The sequence below is a fragment of the Ambystoma mexicanum genome, chromosome 2p (genome assembly GCF_040938575.1).
Source record: "Ambystoma mexicanum isolate Mex_15411 chromosome 2p, UKY_AmexF1_1, whole genome shotgun sequence".
In the NCBI taxonomy this organism is placed as follows: Eukaryota; Metazoa; Chordata; class Amphibia; order Caudata; family Ambystomatidae; genus Ambystoma; species Ambystoma mexicanum.
This window is the reverse complement of record NC_090923.1, coordinates 353,895,048-353,914,108: the sequence shown is the minus strand read 5'-3', so window position 1 is coordinate 353,914,108 and position 19,061 is coordinate 353,895,048. Positions and strand designations below refer to the sequence as shown.

At 48.9% G+C, this 19,061-nt stretch overlaps 1 protein-coding gene across 14 annotated transcripts in view; it reads right to left on the bottom strand.

Moving 5' to 3' along the window:
• The window catches only part of MAGI1 (membrane associated guanylate kinase, WW and PDZ domain containing 1), a 1,848,723-nt gene that overhangs the window by 58,391 nt on the left and 1,771,271 nt on the right, over positions 1–19,061 (bottom strand). For all 14 annotated transcript variants that reach the window (XM_069643697.1, XM_069643699.1, XM_069643701.1 and 11 more), the window contains one exon: positions 4,575–4,635. In XM_069643697.1, the coding sequence (XP_069499798.1) occupies positions 4,575–4,635 (61 nt within the window). The remainder of the gene's footprint in view (positions 1–4,574; positions 4,636–19,061) is intronic.

The following is a 19,061-nucleotide window of genomic DNA, read 5'->3' as shown; positions in this document are numbered from 1 at the left end:
AATTTTTTAGGCTTCACATACGTGTTTTCTGGGCGCAGGTCCAGAACTGGCCGAAATGTTAGATCTTTCTCAAACAAGGAAGTACACTGAATGAATACCTTGATTTTCCTCTAAGCTGGTACCAGCTCTATTACTCCTTTTTCCAGGAGTATTTGAATTTCCTCCTATAGGATAAGGAAATGTTCTGTAGACATTCATCTTGTACAAGGGGGGCGGTGGCGTGGTGTTTCAATGGACACCGAGTACTCTTTTGCCACAGTAGCAAACACCCAGCAATCTGACATGACCCCCCCCCTCCCATTGCTGGGTGAACAGTGTTATGCGACCTTCCCCCCCTCCCCCGACTGAGGATGCATGGGAGGGAACATGAACTGGAACATCATTTGTTAGCAGAGGGCAGCTGAGCCTCTACTGGAAGAAACCTGGTCTCACCCTTTCCCTCTGCGAAAACCATTCTGTTGGTTGGACTGATAGGAGGAAGACCGAGTTTGGGGACTGTAGAAAGAGGAGCCAGAAAGCCCAATTCCTGGTTGGATCTATTGAACCCATGGCTATGAAAAATATGCCGCGTGTTGAAGGCACCCCTTTGAACATAGGGCGTATTTGTAATTTGTCCTAAAGTCTTTATCGTCTAATGTTCATTTTTTGGGTGCTCAAGTTGATCATCAACGGCCTATCCGAACAGGACTGCCTTTTCAATTGGCATGTTGATAAGCACCGGTTGAGTTTTGGGTTTAAACCCAGAATCACAGAGCCACAAGTGTCGTTTTAGTAGCGTTCCCTCAGCAATGACTCTCTGTGAAATGTCAGCTGAGTTTAAAACATTTTTAAGTATGCATTGTGCCCTTTACTTCCCTTTCGTATAGATCTTGATAAGATGTGACTTAGCAGATTTAGGCACTGAGTCAAGGTGTTTTAGCACCTAATTATATTGGGTATTGTTGTAGCTTGCAAGCAGCGTGGTACTGTTTGCAATTCTGGTTATGTATGCCCCAGGGTTGGTTATGTGTTTGCCTAACGTGTACAAGCGTTTGCACTCTTTATTAATGGGGTGCTTCTGAAGTCGAGAGTGGCACACCAGCTCTCTTTCTGTAGTGGTGACTACCAGGGAGTCGGGTTTTACATGCCCCCTAATGTATGAAGGTTCTGAAGGCAAGGGTTTGAATATGTTTTCCACTCTCGGGTGGAGTGTAGAAAGAGATGGGCTAATTTTCTTTTTTATTGATTGTAGTAAGGGAATGGCTTGGCTGACGGCAGCCTTTTCATTAAGGACGTCTTCCACAAAGTCAGTACTATCAACTACTGTTTCTTAAGTGTAGGTGTACAGCTGTTTTAAGTACGCTGTTATTCAACAACTGATCAATAGGAGATGTATGTCCACTGTCAGGTGCTGCAACATGTGGGGTCGCAATGATTGTGACACCTGGATCATGCTGGCCGTCCGGGTAAAACTTGGCATGGTCTTTGTCTTGGTAAACATACCATATGTCCTGATCTGGTTGATTATAGCTTTGTAGGGAGTCATGGGAGGTGTACATTTCTGTATATGTAGATGTATGAGTGGGCGAAGGAGGTGCCGTGGTTGACCTGTCTCTAAGGGTTGAGACATTTCTAGGACTGTTTTTTTGACAAATGGGAAATTTGTTCATAAAAATCAACAAAAGAAGGAACTTTGTTGTTATCTTAAAAGGGTTCTTTTGTCCAAGTCCCTGTCTTAGATGTTTCTGCCAAGGGGACCACAATTGCCTCTTGGTCTTTTCTTCTTGTGAACAGACTGGGGTAGAGGGGAATGGGCCTCTTCGTACTGTGTGCCTCTTGAGGGGCAGCAGGAGTGTGACATGTATGGTCATGTGACCTTATGTGGCGTTTTTCTGTCTAATGTGACCTTTTTGCTTTTCCAACAGATGTTTCGACGGATCCGAATCATCCGTTGAGTGGGTTTTACGCATGTCTATAGTTGCCGATTGTTCTTTATTATCTTGCGGTACACGCGGCTGCAGAACTAACAGCAGGCTTTTTCATCGCTTGGTCGGTAGGCCGAGAAACACCTTCGGCTGGCGTGCGGCTTTCTTTCGACAGATCTGTCAAAGAGTGGCCTGGGGTTATGTGTTTGGGCGTGGGTGCATGCTTATCACCAGAGGCTCTCCCCATAGCAGTGCGCTGTGACTGCCTCTCTGGACTGGGAACTGACACGCAGGCGCCGGATGGCTCCCTTGTGAGGTGTTCGGGTTCCGAAACGGAGACTCTGCTGCCCTGGCCTTCCAGATCAGATTCAGACAGGCGGCGGTTTCTGACCCTGCCATCATGGCATGTGCTGCCCACTGCTTCGTTTGACAGGTCTTCAGAGTTTTAGGCCTAAAAGGTTTATAGGATACAACGTGCCTCTTGGTAATCAAGGAAGGCAGTGTCCGCCGCCCCATGTTTAGCATTGATGACCTTGGAGATTGCAGGGGTGTACCCAGCTTCCTGAAGATTGGAGGCCAGGGAGGGAAGAAAAATAAAACAGAAAAGGGGACCCTGCAGCATCGGATCCGACCTGCGTAAGATTAATGGAACCAACGCTGCAGGGTCAGCAGAAGGAAGTGTATGTGAAAAAGGTATGTGGGGGATACATAGGGGGTTAGGTGGCATAGATTTGCAGAGTTTGGCTGCAGCAAAATTGGTTTTGTGGTGAAAATGACTGCGGTCAATTCTGCCACGGCCAAATCACAGAGATCCAGGTAATATCACTGCTCAGATGGATGCTGAAGTGCCAGTCTCTTGCATTTTCATACCTGCGTGGCCAGGTCTACCCGCTTCATAAAGAGGATTAGCAGCATTTTGCATCCTGTATGGTGGGTTCTTACTGGCCTTCTCTTGGATGTGGGAGGGCTCCTCTTAGGCACCTTCTGCTACATGCACTGGGTCTCAGAGGCTGCCCCTGTGAAATACACACACTTGTAGACCAGGTAAAAGGTCACTTAAATTTCGATGGCTCTTCTTCATGCACACCCCTAAACTAAGACATCTCTTTCCACTCGGATTCTTCCAGCAGTGCTGAGTGGAAGTGGGTACTGGTGTGCTCTGCCTAGTACAAGTTGGTTTATGTACTGGGTGGAATGGACAGGCAGAAGGCAATATTGTTGGGTGTCCCCTTAATGCCCTTTACCATTAGGAGGGTCCAATTTTTGAGACCAACTAGAAAAGAAAATATATATGGTGTTATGGATTCCCACCTGAACCAATTGGATAATATGCAAAGTCTATATTTAATGAACAAATTCAAGCTTTGGTTGTGACCTAGAGTATTCTATTTTGCATTATGTGAGAATCTGGTCATTCCATTCAACACCCGCTGCAGCGCTTTCTAATATTTTCATAATAATCAACAGTGGTGTAGCACAAGAAATACATGTGCAGCTAGTTTAAGGCAACCCCAATAGCTAATTGACTCTTATGCCCGATTCATGGAAGGGTTTTATAATGGTGGAATCCCATATGAAGCCGTTCTGTGAATCAGGCCCATAGTCAAATGAGGCATAGGACATGCAGGTTATGGTAAAACTAGCTCAGTTTGAGGAATTTCTCCAGCAACGCATACATAAATTATGAATGCCATCAGGCATCAGCAGCTTTCTTCATCTGCAATAGCTTGACGTATTATGATGGGACTATCGCGTGAAATTATATTAGTACATAGCAAGAAGGCAGGAACTAGGAACATGTCAAAATGGATCCAATTAATAGACTTGATAGATGCAGAGGAAGGCAACAAATTACCTTCCCACAGGACTTGGATTGTTAAACATTTTCAAGACATACTTCCAACTACACATATTGGCAACAGCCGGGAAAGAGAATTCTTAAACATTTCTGGCTGGAGGCAAGTCTTCAAACAATGCATGGAGATTTTTTAAACTACAACCACTATATATAAATCACTGCTGTTAGTTTTCTTTTTAGAACTGAGTTGCATTGTCCCATTTTGTTAATGAGGGAAAAAGGAAAAAAAAACGTGGAATGTAAAGGAATGAATAACGAAAGAACTACACTGAAAGAGAAATCAAGAGAAAAGCGACTGAAAAAGATTATTTTCTGCACGGAATGAAAAGAATTATAAAATAAGAGAATAGGAACGATAAACAAGTTAGGAAATGACATTGGTTGGATAATAAGGCAGGGAAAGAAAAGTTCAGGAAATGGCACTACACTAAAAGGTATTATAAAATGAGGTAGAAAAGAAGAGTACAATTAATCAAAGTAGTCACCCCAAACCTTTCTAGATAAATGGACAGCATAACTATACACACAATTATATTCCAGATCGGATGAATGCAATCCCGATCAGTGGCCAGGTTCGGCAGTTTGACAAACACTCGAGTAAGTGAACTGAATCTACACTCCAATACACGCTAATCTCGAAATTGAGCAATGGAATATGTTACGCAATGTGATCAACCTCAGGAGGAAGATCTAGATGGAGAGATGTAGAGAAAACAGTTTTTCTTTGTGTAGGAATATTCTGTTAAAAATGTTAAAAGGACACTTGCATTTATGACCAAATGTCAATAATGTAAAGGATGAACAATGGTCACCTGCGTTGCGGGAGTAGTTTTAAATTCAAATTGCGTCTCTTGCTTTGGTTTTGTGTTGTTCCTGTATAAAACAAACATTCAATTGTAAGAAATTCAGCATGAAAACAGCAAGACTTAGTTTTACTTCCTCTCAGTAAACTGCAACTTGCACATCATTAGCGACAATCATTGACATATTAACATGCAGTTCAGAGATCAGAGGTATTATTCTACTTTAGCAAAGGTTTGAAGTTGTAAAATAGTGTTGCAGTTTGAGTGAAACGTAGAACAATGGATATGAAATTAATGGCCACCATTAATAAGACCGACTGGAAATATGGGCCTCTCTCCTGGAGGCTGTGGCATGGTTCGTGCAGGTCATGCATAATATTGCAGAGGCGAAGTGACTGGGTAGGGAAAAAAAACAGTGAACCCAAAAGAAGGCTGGGGAGCTTGGGCTAGATGGCATTGCTCTGCGTTACAAGGAAACTAGGATAAAATGGTGCCATACGCGTCACCACACATGGAGCGACAATGCATATGTACTGCTGGACTCCAGCCTCCGCGTCCTGAAGTAGCTGAAATTCTGGGCGGGAGTTGTAACCATGGTCCAAGAGTTTCTGGATCCCAATCATGAGCAGCATAGGCTAGGCTATTAATTTCAGTCATGGTTAATTGGCTTTCTGGTGTGTCCAGTTTTGTGTAAGAGGTGTTGGAGGTTGTAGAAGGGAATGTTTGGAACGGAATAGTGGGGTAAATGGCAGATGAGTCCGTTGGAAAATGGCCCCTGTGAATGGTGGACTAACGTAGTTTGACCTAACCAGTGTTTCAATACCTTACTCATTCCCTTGAGTCTCTAATCTCTGCAGATGTCTTCACCGATGGGTTCTTGTTGGTCATCCTGCTGTCTTCCGTTCTACTCTACATATGTTCTGAGAGGACAGAATGGTCGGAACCTGGTTTCCCAGACCTCCTGTAAGAATTCAGCAGATTGTCAGTGCTCCTTGGCACTATTCTCTCCAGGGCATCTCTTGGCCACGGTCTGTCAAAGAGGATCAGGGTGAGTGACGTCTATTCATCCAGGTTAACATGTATGGGTTCAGCTTTAACAAACTGTGTGAACCTAATTAGATCAACTAGGGCATGATGGTTGCATGAAGTGGAATGCAAATAACTTATGATCAAGAGTCTGCATACTGAAGGGCCATTAGAACAAAACATTAATAATGACAATGTTTCTATGCTCCCTCTGCTGGTGCTTAGTTGGTACATCACCTGTTCAAAAACAGACTTGCAATAACCGGACTAAAGCTCCAAGTAAATGTTAATGCTTTGGAAACTGGACACCAGTTGTATTATGGTAACATACCTGTGCGTTTATTTTTGCATAGACATGTCAACCACTTACAAGAATATACGGTTTGCTTTGGCATACTGGTGAACATAAATTACCATGTGCATATTTAAAGGACGAGATTGTCCTGGATGATGCAATAAACTCAAACGTTTGTATTGCCACCCTCTGTGGCCATCTTTAATCAAAATAGGTGCTTAACTCCAATGCTGTCCCACTAATGTACAGCTTCCTCACTGTTTTCAAAAGTTTTCAACAACCCTACTTAAAAATCGAAAGCATATGAAAGCATTTTAAGGTATGCCTTTCTATCTGTATACATGAACTTTTGTGCAATCATTTATAACCCCTCTCAAGTCACTGCTTCTCCTAGTAAGTCTAGCATCACACTTACATCCATGGTACAACACAGGGAATAAGAAGAGATTTACGGTTACAATAAACCGCTTCTGAGATGTAAAAGCAAACGCAGATAGAATTATATAAGAATCTAAAGAGGACATTTGTGGATTTAAAATTATGAACGATGTCAGGTTTGAAAACTTGGTACACGTTTCTACAGTGTTTTTTTTTTATATAGTTGTGAAGTATCCAACCGCACTAAAGCCGAACGTAAAAGACACTAAAAATATCACACATTTTAGATTCTATTTCAGAGATAAATGAGCTGCACTGAAATCAATTCGAGTAAAATCGTGGTATAATAAAATTCATACAGGATTTTAAAAGGTTTTTGCAAACACATGTAGTGCACAATAGGGAGATTCCTTGACAATGAATATGTAATGGATTTACACAACATCTGATCCAGTGCAGATAAAAGGTATTTGCTCTGCTTACCTCAGCTAATGAGGGAAAACAGAGGTGGAAATGTAGTCCAGACCGGGATTGCGAGACAGAACAATTGTAAACCGGTCAGAATAAAGTGAAAACATTAAATTCTGGAGTGTAGCAAAGTACAGATTACAAACTTGGTATCACCTGGTTATTATTATGATGGTATTTGAGCGCGGACCTAGCTTTGAGAAGCACCAGAGTGCTTTACAGAGGTAAACAACAGTACAGATACTAATCGCAGCGCTTTTCAGGGGTAACAGAACAAGTATACAGCGGGGGTAGGATACATGGGCGCACAGAGAAGGGGTCCAGCAGTACAGGGTGGGGGGAGTGTGGGAGGCGGCTTCTAGCGAGTCAGGTGGTGTGAGTTGCAATATGATGGCCAAGGTGTTTAGGAGAAGCAACTCCTTGAAGAGATGGGTCTCAAGTTCTTTTCTGAATTGTAGAAGCGTGGGGGTGAGCCTGATGCGGACAGGGAGGAGGTTCCATAGCCTTGGGCAGTAGCCAGAGAAGGCTAGTTTTCAGGTTCTTTCCTTTTTGCAGCAGCGGATTTCAAGTCTGCAACTCTACTGGCTTCTGGTGGAGCGTTGTTCACCAGAGGTGCGGAGTTTCTCTGCAAGGTAGCTGGCCGACTTGCGTGTGACTGCCTTATAGATGATACAGCAAAGGTAAAAAGGTAAAATCACTTAAGGTGATTTGTGCGTGCAGTTGGAGCCAGTGAAGGTCGGTGAGAGCCAGGGTGATGTGGTCATATCTGCATAAACCTTTAATGAGGCGCAAGCCAGCTGTAGGATACTTCAGGGGCACAAGGGAGGATGGGAGGTCTTCGAGCAGTGCATTGCTAGGACTAGTGCTTGAATGGTGGATCTAAAGCTGTCCGGAAGGAGAAAGGCATTGCCTTTTCTCAGAAGGGAGAACGGATAATGAACTGTCAGTTTTCTTAGCTATTTGTGTCTTGAAGGAGAGGTGTTTGTCGATGTGAAACCAGAGGGACTTGGCGTAGGAGGTAAGCTAGGTTGTGAAGTTACTGGTTGACAGCCAGGTCTGTAGGTCTGGGTGTTTGGTGTTGGTGAGGAGTAGGAATTCAGTCTTGGAGGGGTTGATCGTCAAGGATGCATTGGACATCCATAACTGGATCAGCGAGAGGCAGGTTTTGAGCCAATGGATGTTCTCGATCTTGAGGTATAGCTGTATGTCATTGGTTTAATGGTGGATGTTCAGTAATCCACTTGGTTACAAAGTATTCCAATTTATATAAACGCACATAAATATGCTACCAATGCTCTTTTGACCCACAAGTTACAATAGGGATTCCATGAGATGGCTTTATTCTAAGCAGATTTTAGAAACTGGTTTATTTTCTTTGTATTTTTTGTATTTATTTATATCGCGCACCAAACCTTGAGGTAACTGGGCGCTTGAGAAACTTAGTGGTTACATACATGATGAGGAAAAGCAAATTACATTACAATCAGGTGTGGAGATAGCGAGATGGACCCTGGTTGCAGATGGGTCAGAAGGCAGGAGACAATGTAGAATGCAGTAGAAGAGATCACATACAATAGTGAGGATGACCCGTACAGTACAGACAGTGAACAATGCATAAATAGGCGGTGGTTAGAAGAGCATATTACTGGGATCTTAGCCAGTTTTTATTTTTGCTTTGAAGGCGAGCAAGGAAGGTTCTTGTCTGAGAGGGATGGGGATAGAATTCCATCGTTTAGCAGTTTGGACTGGGAAGCTGGCTCCTCCAGCTGTTTTTAGATTGAATCTTGGCAACACCAGGTTGTGGGCATGAGATGATCTGGTGGTGCGTGCTGGAAGGGGTTTACAACTTTTGTCAGACAGGTATTTCGGGGCTGAGTTTGTGAGACATTTGTGCGTGATGGCCAGAGTGCGTAAAGTGATTGTCGCGGAAGGGCAACCAGTTGGTGTTATATGTGAGTGGCAATATGGCAGGATCAGGGAAGACTGAGTGCTGCTCTCAGGGAGTTATTCTGGAGCACCTGGAGTCTGTTTAAGTTGTGTTCAGAGGAGCCAAGGAAGAGTGTGTTGCAGTAGTCGAGTTTGGACAGTGCAAGTGCTCTGGCTAACGTTAGGCAATTACTTGTAGATAAGATTTGCAGCTGTAGATCTGCTGACTTGTTTTTTGAGGGAACGTGTAGTCTCAAGGTAGACTCCCAGTGTTTTTATCCCTTTAGAAACATAAATTATATTGTCAATGACGAACGATGAGTACCTGGTGTCAAGTTTGTTCAATCGTGCCAGAGTACCTACAATTATTAACTCAGTCTTGTCATCATTGAGGCATAGATTGTAGGTGGCCATCCAAGCTTGGATTTCAAGATAGATATCATTCAGTAGTCTTGAGTCATGGTTGTAACAGCCTGTGAGGGGGATGAGTACTTCACTGTCATCTGCATAGTTGGTATAGATGACACCCAAGCTTTCCAGCCGGTCGAATAGTAGCTTTGTAAATATATTGTATAGTGTAGGTGACACACAGGATCCCTGAGGGACATAACAGAGTATGGGTGATGGGTCTGCTGAGGGGGGAAAAGACTCTGGTTGTCCGATCGGAAAGGAAGGAACAAGTTACTTACCTGTAACTGTTGTTCTCCAGCATGGGTCTGGCATGGATTCACATGCTCATGAATATTCCCCGTCGTCAGGCTGGGAACCCTCGGTAAAGAAAAAACCAGTATCAGTTTCGTTTCTGATCTGTCTTTCGTAGTAATAACCAATCACTGGTCTCTGCGTCATACTGACCACAGCCAATGACTGCCCTCTACCTAAGCACCGCCTCTGGCAGCCATCTTCAGATTTGGAAGCACGTGAAGTGGCAGTATGACCAAGTGAAGAGCCGCAGAGGGGTAGGCGGGAGGGTTCGCATGTGAATCCATGCCAGACCCATGCTGGAGAACAACAGTTACAGGTAAGTAACTTGTTCCTTCTCCAGCATGGGGTCTGGCATGGATTCACATGCTCATGAATAAAGAATACATAGCAGTACACACATGCACAACCACGGGAGGTGGCAAAGGCTCAACATTAAGCATTACATCAAACTCAACATTAAGCATCTTACCTCCTCACCAGGCTCACCTCAGGTGAACAGGTTTTGCAGTACTGCTTGGCCGACCCTGGACTCCTCCCTGGAATCCCGATCGACGCAGTAGAATTTCGTGAAGGTGTGCGTCGACCTCCACGTAGCAGCCCTGCATATGTCCAGCAGGGGCACACCAGAAAGGAACGCCGTGGTAGCTGCGATCGCTCTGGTGGAATGGGCTCTCGGACGGCCAGGCAGCGGTCGGTTTGCCAACTGATGACAGTACATGATACAGCCGGAGAGCCATCTGGAAATGGAAGCCTTCGAGAGAGCCTTCCCCTGATTGACAGGTCCAAAGTTCACAAAGAGATGTGACGTCTTCCGAAAACACTTCGTGCGGTCCACGTAGAACTTCAGCGCTCTAGCCACATCCAGCGAGTGCAAAGTCCTCTCAGCCGGCGACGAAGGCGACGGGAAGAACACAGACAACACCAAGGGTTCGTTGAGATGGAAGTCCGACGGTACCTTGGGCATGAAGGAGGGGTGCGTCCTGAGCACTACCCTCGTGTCGTGAAAAGTCAAGTACGGGGCCTTGCAGGAAAGGGCCTGGATCTCACCCACCCGTCGTGCGGAGGTGATGGCCATAAGAAACGCTGTTTTCCACGACAGAAACTTCAACGGGGCCGAGTGCAGAGGCTCGAACGGAGGTCCCATGAGCTTGGTCAGCACCACGTTGAGCTCCCACGCCGGGGCCGGAGCCTTCACCGGCGGGAACGATCTGAACAGTCCCTTCATGAACTCTTTCACCAGACGATGAGACCACAAGGACGTCCGGCCCGTGGTTCTGGTGTATCGGGAGATCGCAGCAAGATGAATCTTGATGGACGCGTGTGCCAGTCCAGCTTTGGCCAGCGTCAGAAGGTACGGCAGTACCTGGGGAGCCGTAATCCGTAGAGGGTTAATCTTCTGTGCATGGCACCAGACAGAGAACCTCTTCCATTTGTGTCCGTAGCATTTAAGAGTCGAGGACGCCCTGGCCTTTGCAAGAACCTCTCTGCAGTCGGCCGGTATGTCGTATCCTCCAAACTCTAGCGCTGCAGGAGCCAGGCCTGCAAGTTCAGCGATTTCGGGTCGTGGTGGAGGATGGCGCCTCCTTCCCTGGAGAGTAGATCCGCGTCCACCGGCAGCTTGATTGGCGGGGACGCTGACAAGTCCAGAAGGTTCGGGAACCATATCTGCCTCGGCCACGCAGGTGCGACGAGGATCATCCTGCACCGTGACCTCTTGAGCTGGTTGACGAGCCGGATTAGCAGTGGCAAAGGAGGGAACGCGTAGAGGAACAGGCCCTCCCAGGGGAATGAGAAAGCATCGCCCATGCTCCTCGCCTGGGGAAACCTGCTGGCGAACCTCCGGCACTTGGAGTTCGTCGCCGTCGCGAACAGGTCGATCTGGGGTGTGCCCCACCGTCGGAAGAGGCGATCCACTAGATCCTGCCGTAGTTCCCACTCGTGGCACGAGCGCAGCTCCCTGCTGAGTGAGTCGGCGATGGTGTTTTTTATCCCTGCCAGATGAAACGGCACCAGAAACATCCTTTGGGCAACGGCCCAATGCCACAGGTCCTGCGCCTCCTTGGACAGTGCTGGGGACCTGGTTCCGCCCTGTTTCCTAATGTAAAACATGGTGGTGGTGTTGTCGGTGAAGATCCTCACCACCTTGCCCTTGAGGGACGGAAGGAAGGACCTGAGGGCCCAGAACACTGCACGGAGCTCCAGGACGTTGATATGGAGGGACTTCTCCGTCGGGAGCCAAAGGCCTCTCGCGTGCAGATTTTCGGTGTGCGCTCCCCACCCTTCCAGGGAGGCATCCGTGGTCACTGTCTCCTGGTGGCCGGGGGTCTGGAAGTCCATGCCCGCCGTCAGATGCGCGCGGGTGCCCCACCACCGGACCGCTCGGCGGAAACTCTCGTAGAGTGTGATCCTCTCCTCGAAGCCACCCGTCGTTTGGATCCAGCGCGCGTCCAGGAACTCCTGCAACGGGCGCATCCGGAGCCTGCACATGGGAATGAGTTAGATGCAAGAAGACATCATTCCGAGGAGGGACTTGATGGACCTCACCTTGGCCGCGTCGGAAACCAACATCCGCTGTACCTTGCCCAGGATGGACCTGGTCCTTTCCTCCGACGGGGAGGCCAGAAGGGACACTGTGTCGAGCTTTGCTCCCAGAAACAGTGCGTTTTGCGCGGGTACCAGGTAGGACTTGGCGTAGTTCACGGAGAATCCCAGGTCCGTGAGAAGTTGGACAGTCCTTGCCGTGTGCTCCACGGCAAGCTCCCTTGTCTTGGCTCGGATGAGCCAGTCGTCCAGGTAGGGGTAGACGTGGATCCCCTCGCGGCGCAGCTGCGCCGCCACCGGTGCAAGGTACTTGGTGAATACCCTGGGTGCCGACCGAAGTCCGAAGGGGAGGGCTTTGAACTGGTAGTGACGCCCTTGGACCACAAACCTGAGGAATTTTCGGTGCCCCTTTAGGATGGGAATATGGAAGTAGGCATCCTCCAAATCCAACGACGACAGGAAGTCTCCTTCCTCCAGCTGACCCAGGACGTGCTGGAGGGTGACCATCCGGAACTTCTGCGCCTTGATGAACTTGTTCAGACGTCGCAGGTCTAGGATGGGGCGCCATCCTCCCGTCGTCTTCTTCACGAGGAAGCATCTCGAGTAAACTCCGGAGACCCGAAGCCTCTTTGGGACGAGTTCGATGGCGCCCTTCCTGAGCATCGCCTTTACCTCCAGGAGAAGCTGAGGGACGTGAAGCTCTTTCCTGGCCACGGGGGGGACGCGCGGGCACCTTCTTTGAAACTCGAGCGCGTGGCCCCGGGCTAAGGCGTCCAGCACCCAACGGTCGGTGGAGATGGACTCCCACACGCTGACGAAGCTCGCCAGCCTGCCTCCCACCGAGGTGCTTCGGTGGGGGCCCGACCCCACGGCCGGTTCAATCCTGTTTCGACGAGGCTTTGCCGCCTTGACCTCCTTGGCGACGACGGCGGGGTCCGCCAGACTTGCCTCGTCCTCTGTTGGCCTCCTGAGACGACGAGCGGGCCGCTTGACGGTAGGCGGAGAAACCGCCGCCGGAACCTTTGGAGGCGCCCTTGCCTCCGCTGCTCCGAAAGGGCGTCTGTCGTTGCTGCAGAACCCCAAGGGCCCGGGCCGTCTCAGTGTCCGCTTTAATGGCCTGAAGGGAATCGTCCACTGTTTTCCCAAACAGGTTGTTCCCATCGAACGGCATGTCCAGGACTCTGGTCTGTACGTCTGGACGGAAGTCCGTAGCCTTGCGCCATCCACGCCGCCTAAGGCACATGCCGTTGCCCAACTGGCGAAACCCAGTGTCGGCGATGTCCGTCGCAATAGTGATGGCGTGGTCCGACGCCACCTCACCTTCCTGTAGGATCTCCAGGGCATCCGCCCTCTTGTCGTCCGGTAGGAAGTCCAGCAGGGGAGCCAGTTTGTACCATAGCTCCCTGTCGTAGCGGGCCACGATAGCCAAGGCGTTGGCCGCTTAATCGTCGTCGCTGCAGACGAGATGACCCTGCGTCCCATAGCGTCCAATTTCTTTCCCTCGCCGTCCGGTGGGGAAGTCGATGTGGAGGCCGCACCCCCCCCACTTTCTTCCTGGCCGCCGCGGAGACGACGGAGTCCGGGGTAGGCTGCGCCCGGAGGCACAGGGGGGCCGCGTCCGGGACCCGGTACTTCTTCTCGTACCGGTCTCTTCTAGCTGGCGTCGTGGAAGGGTTCTTGAGGAGGGCGAGGCCCTCATCCCAAATGTCGTCCAGTAGAGGCACCGCGAGGACCGTCTTCCTCTTGGCATCGCGCCGTTGATAAAGGAATCCTTCCTTTTTCTTCTCCTCAGGGCAGAGTTGGAAAAGCTCGGCTGCCCTGGCGATCATGGAGTGGAACGATCCAATCTCGTCGGGCGGAGAAGCCCTGGTGGGAGGTGACGACGGTAGATCCTCGTCGTATACCTCGTCGTCCGTACCCGTCGCTGCCGTGTCAGTCCCTGTATCATCCCCTCGGGTGGACGGGGAGGAGGGCTGGACGGGGCACGACGGCTGAAAAGGAGGTGGAGGGTGAATCCTTCTTTTCTTGGGCGGGGGAACACCAGAAGGTCCCGGTTCGGGATTTCCCGACGGGAGAGGTTCCTCCGTCGGCAACGGTAGTCTCGTCCTTATCTCTGAGCATAAGGACTGTATAGCCAACAAAATGGCCGCCGAGTTGTCTTGCGGCGCTGGCCGAGGGGAATCCGACGGGCGATCAGGGGCCCCGTCGGCACCCTCGACGATGTCGTCACCTGCGTCGGGATCCATTCCGACGGGCCGGTCTTCTTCCACGCCAAGGCCGTGGCTTAAGACCTCGATCAGCTCTTCCTCCGAGGTTGAAGCCGAATCTACGACGACGCCCTGCCCCCCCTTTTTCTTCCCCGCCGGGGATTTCACAGGGGTCCTATCGATGGGCACAAAAGAGGACTCCCTCCGAGGTGGCAGGGAGACTCTGAGCCCCGAGGTCGCCACCACTGGTGTAGCCTCCACAGGCTGAGCCAGGGCCGCCGCAACAGTATCGATAGAGGGCTTGGCCGGATGGATTAAGGCCTTCACCACCTTAGGTGCACTCACCGCCTTATCCTTGAGGGGGGGGGGGGACACTGCCTCGCTCCCCCTCCGATGGGGCCTTCGAGCTCGACCGGGGCCTCTCCAGGAGCTTCGCCGGGTGCTCGCCCTTCCTCTTACCCGACCCAGAGCGTTGGCTTGTGGCTGAAGGTGCCGGGGAGGATGCGCCCTGCCTGGCGCCCGTAGAGCCTGACCGTTAGGCGCTCCCGGTGCCAGCGGACTCGCGGTGCTTGGCCTTGTGTTGGACCCCCGTCGCCGGGGCGTCCTCAAAGGTCTTAGAAGACCGCTCGGATTTCTTCCTCTTCTTCTCGCCTGACGGGCTCTTCCCTTCCAGCCAGTTGGCGAGACGTTGATGGCGGTCCTTCATGGTCCGCTCCGACATATTGCCGCAAAACGCACAGTCCTTCTCCACGTGCGTCTTGTCCTCATGTAAGCAGTAGAGACAAAAGAGTGTTCGTCCTCCTTAAAGACGTTCTGCAGCTGGCATCCAGGGCAGATCCTGAACAGCTTTCTGGGCGTCGAGCTTCCCTTCTCCTGGGCCATGTCTGGGCCTGAGAAGCTTCTGGAGTCCTCCAAAAGCATAGCTCGACGAAATCTTCACCCTTGAGGGGCGCAGACGAATCCGACACGGGTCCCCGTTGATCGGATGGAGAGTCGGTGGAGCTTGAGGCTCTTTTGACCAAAAAAAACGAAGTTTTTGAGAAAAAACGTGAAAAAATAGCACTAACGCTCGAGAGCAATAGCACGAGGATCCCAACACATGAACGTGCGGTAAAAATCTGAAGATGGCTGCCAGAGGCGGTGCTTAGGTAGAGGGCAGTCATTGGCTGTGGTCAGTATGACGCAGAGACCAGTGATTGGTTATTACTACGAAAGACAGATCAGAAACGAAACTGATACTGGTTTTTTCTTTACCGAGGATTCCCAGCCTGACGACGGGGAATATTCATGAGCATGTGAATCCATGCCAGACCCCATGCTGGAGAAGGATTTAACCCAGTCAGAAGCGTTCGTGGAGAATGCTGCCGCTGTGTTAAGGTGACTAGTGAGAATTTGATGGTCGACAAGTTCGAAGGCCGCGGATAAGTCTAGGAGGAAGAGGATCGCTAGCTTACCTTTGTCCTTCGCCTCATCCATTTGGATCTTGAGATCTAGGAGGGCTGTCTCAGTTGCATGTCTAGGTCCGAAACCCGATTGTCTAAGTCCAAGGAGTTTATTTTCCTCTAGGTGCTTCTGTATTTGCAAGTAAGCCACTCAGTCAAGGATTTTTAAAAGGAACGGGATGGTGATGATGGGCCTATAGTTTGTGGGCCTATAGTTTGTTAAGCTACATTTCCAGCATGGCTTGTCCAATCATAACAGCACCAGAATGACATTTCTCAGAGGGTCAAACTATGTATTAAAATTCGTGAAACGGTCTTAAGGACCCACACAATGCATAGTGATTCACCATAACCCAGTCAACTTTAGAGAAATATACATAGTTTACTTCCATACGAGACTGAAGTGAATTTTTGAATAATTCTGAAAAAATGACCTTTATTCATTAAGTCAATTTGGTTATTGGAGGAAAAGTAACCCGATACTCAGTGACTTGTAATATTGACCTGTTCGGGAGCAAAGACAGTTGGGCTGTTTTGTAGGCGGGTCACAAGCTGGTAGGGTGAGGCTTCTAGTTAGGGCAGGCTCAGGCAAAGACAACAGGACGGAGTGACGACAACTCAAATTCGGTTCCAGTGGCTTAGAAGGATCACTAAGGAGTAGGAGGGGATGCTGGTGTGACCCACAACAGGGTCAGCATTCCCTTGAGATTCGCATTGTCGGCTGTCATGCTTGAGCAGGCCCTTTGACGGGAGGTGGCAGCAGAAGGTTGGCGAGGTTGCAGCAGAGGTCTGAGGATGCTAGCAGAGTTTTCAGTGAGGAGGTAGGAAGCGGCCCAATGCTAATTGCAGTCCAGGTCAGGCGCAGGTCAAATGCAGACTGGCTGATCAGACCTTGGAACAGCAGTGGATGCAGAACATGGCTTTAAGCCGATTGATCCCACCAGTCCAGAGAATAAAAGCACCCAGTTCAGGTACACCCAGGAGATTTAAAGGCATAGGTCAGAAATGGGGTAACTGGCTTGAACAATGCTGGTCACAGCAGCAGTCCTCTGGCGGGTCTCTGGTGGCCCTTTGTCTTTAGATGACTTGGTCTTGTGGTTGATCAAGAACGGCTACAGGTTGTCTCCCTTTATGCAGATTTAGGACTGGGCTAAGGAAGAGGCCTGCAACATTCAAAAAGGTGGGGCTCTACTATCAGTGAGGTCTGCCACCTCAACATCTGCCCAGCAACAGGACATACCCCGGCATCAAATGTGGATTGGGACCAGAGCACAAAATCCCAGTTTTAGCCAGTTTGCACATACATAGCAATGAATGGCATGGCATGGCATGAATGGCGTGAAATCACATGCCCTTATTTTATAATTGCCGATCTAAGAGAACATTTGGCCAACAAAGGTGGTGGAAAAAAAGAACAGGTCTTGTACAATATGGAACAGCCAGTACACAGTTCTAAAAAAGATATTATCGTGGTAAACAAAGGTGCAAGGCTGTGCATTGGGAAAAATAAAGTACTGACTACCAACAGCCTATTCAGAGAACATTAGAAAAGTAACTGGGATGTTACTTAAAAACAAAAAGGGACACAGTGTCCCAGCAACAGTCAAAGGTGGCTTGTGCTACACTGTAAAATGTAATGTCAAAAACAAAGGGAGACTTTGTCTGCACTGACTACTATGGGGATTGACCAGTGCATCCAAAGTTAAATAAGTGAGGCAAAAGGGCCTCACTCACCACACAAATCAGAAATAGAAGGATTCGGCCTCAAGTAGACTTCAGACAGTAGGTCTGCTGGAGGGATACCCGTTAGGGGAGTTTTCCTAAAGTTAACCTGGAGGTAAGACTCTATAAAACTATCCCTTGGTATACAGGTCCCCCAATTGGCCGTATACGTCTGTACTAACCAAAAGATTGGTAGAATGGCAGAGCAGCCAGGCTAATCTTGTGAGGAGGATGTGAGCTGTAGCGAAGCACAATGAACCCAGTCAATACATTAGCCCAAGGAAACGCTTACACACTAGAAGTTACAATGAAATATACATTTAGTTTAAATACACAAGGTAAGGTAGGTAAATACTATTTTAGACTAACCAATACACATAGGAAATATAAGCAATACTTTTCAAAGTTGACTGCTTCAACAGAAGTGGCTTGTTTAAATAGTAGTGGCACACACCCACATTTATTACACTGAAATGTCAGTTTAAGTCACTCAAGGCTGTAGGAAGGAAAAATAGATATAGTACTAGCAGCAGCGATCTACTTCTCAGCAACATTATTCAAGACTTCTAATGCTTTAGCAGTCCAATCATTAACTAGTCAAGTGTTCATCAAAGTCAGTGTAGTATAGGAGCAGATAGTCTTATGCAGCCACAGAAAAGGAACAGTTCCTCAGGATACTTCTGTTACTTTCAATAAAATGCTTTAGTAGGATAACAATTATGAAGGACCCTGCAAATGACTCGCTAAAAGTGTACAAGCTGTTAAGCCTGGGCAGAAGGTATGGGGGGGCGACACCCAAACACCTGGTAATGCACTCCAGTCACACTGGAGTGATTATTTGGCTTGTCGCAAGTTCTACCTTGAGCCCCACATATGGTTGAAGAAAATGCAGCTTGACTCTTTCCTGTGCAGCAGCGACGGAAACAGTCTCCGGATTCCTCGGTCTGGTGAAGAAAGGAAGGACTCTGAATGGGACGACAGCAGCAGTCGTGTGAAAAGACCTTCAGCAATGATTTCTTCGATCTCCCACGTTGGTCTGCGGTTTTGGCGCCTTTTTATCAGCTCCAACAGTGAACGGTTACCGCCTGGTCGATTTTCCTCGATTCTGCAGTACTGCACTCTGGTGAAGGGACTTTGATGAGTGGGATCGTGGCCCTGGAGGTCCAACTGGAGCTCACCAAAGTTCTGGGAGGATTAGTTCATGCAAAGACGTGGCACTGCAAATGGGTCAGAGGTCGCCTGGCATTCACGGTTTGCAGCCCTGGATGGTCACAGCACCTTGGGGGATGGCACTATCTGCAGTTCGTCTCGGGGCTGGTTGCTCCCACCAGCCAAAGGGAAGTAGTCTCCCTTGGAGTGCCTGTGTTGATAAAAAACTAAACTGGGTCAGGACAGAAGTGGTCGCTTCATGGTTACTGGAAGGGTCTGCAGGCTTTCTGGTTGTCTTCAGCTTCAGATCCTCTGTGCCAGTGAGCGACACTCATTCTGCCTCAGGAACCTCAACTTTTATTCAGATTTTCCATCCACTCCTCTGCAAACTCTCCCTGCAGTTTACATTAAGGGGCGGGTGGCTATCCAATCCAGACAGCCAGCACCCCCACCCCTCAGTGGGCACTGGTTCCATTCAGGCACATCAGCAGACAAGGGAGCCACCATGTTAGAACATAAGTGACACTTTTGTGGATAACCGGAGCTGGGGATTCAGCCAGCTATAGAAAATAGAACAGAAGTGGGTAGAACACGTCCACTGCCACCAGCCACATCTATAGGGTTGTCACTGTGACCG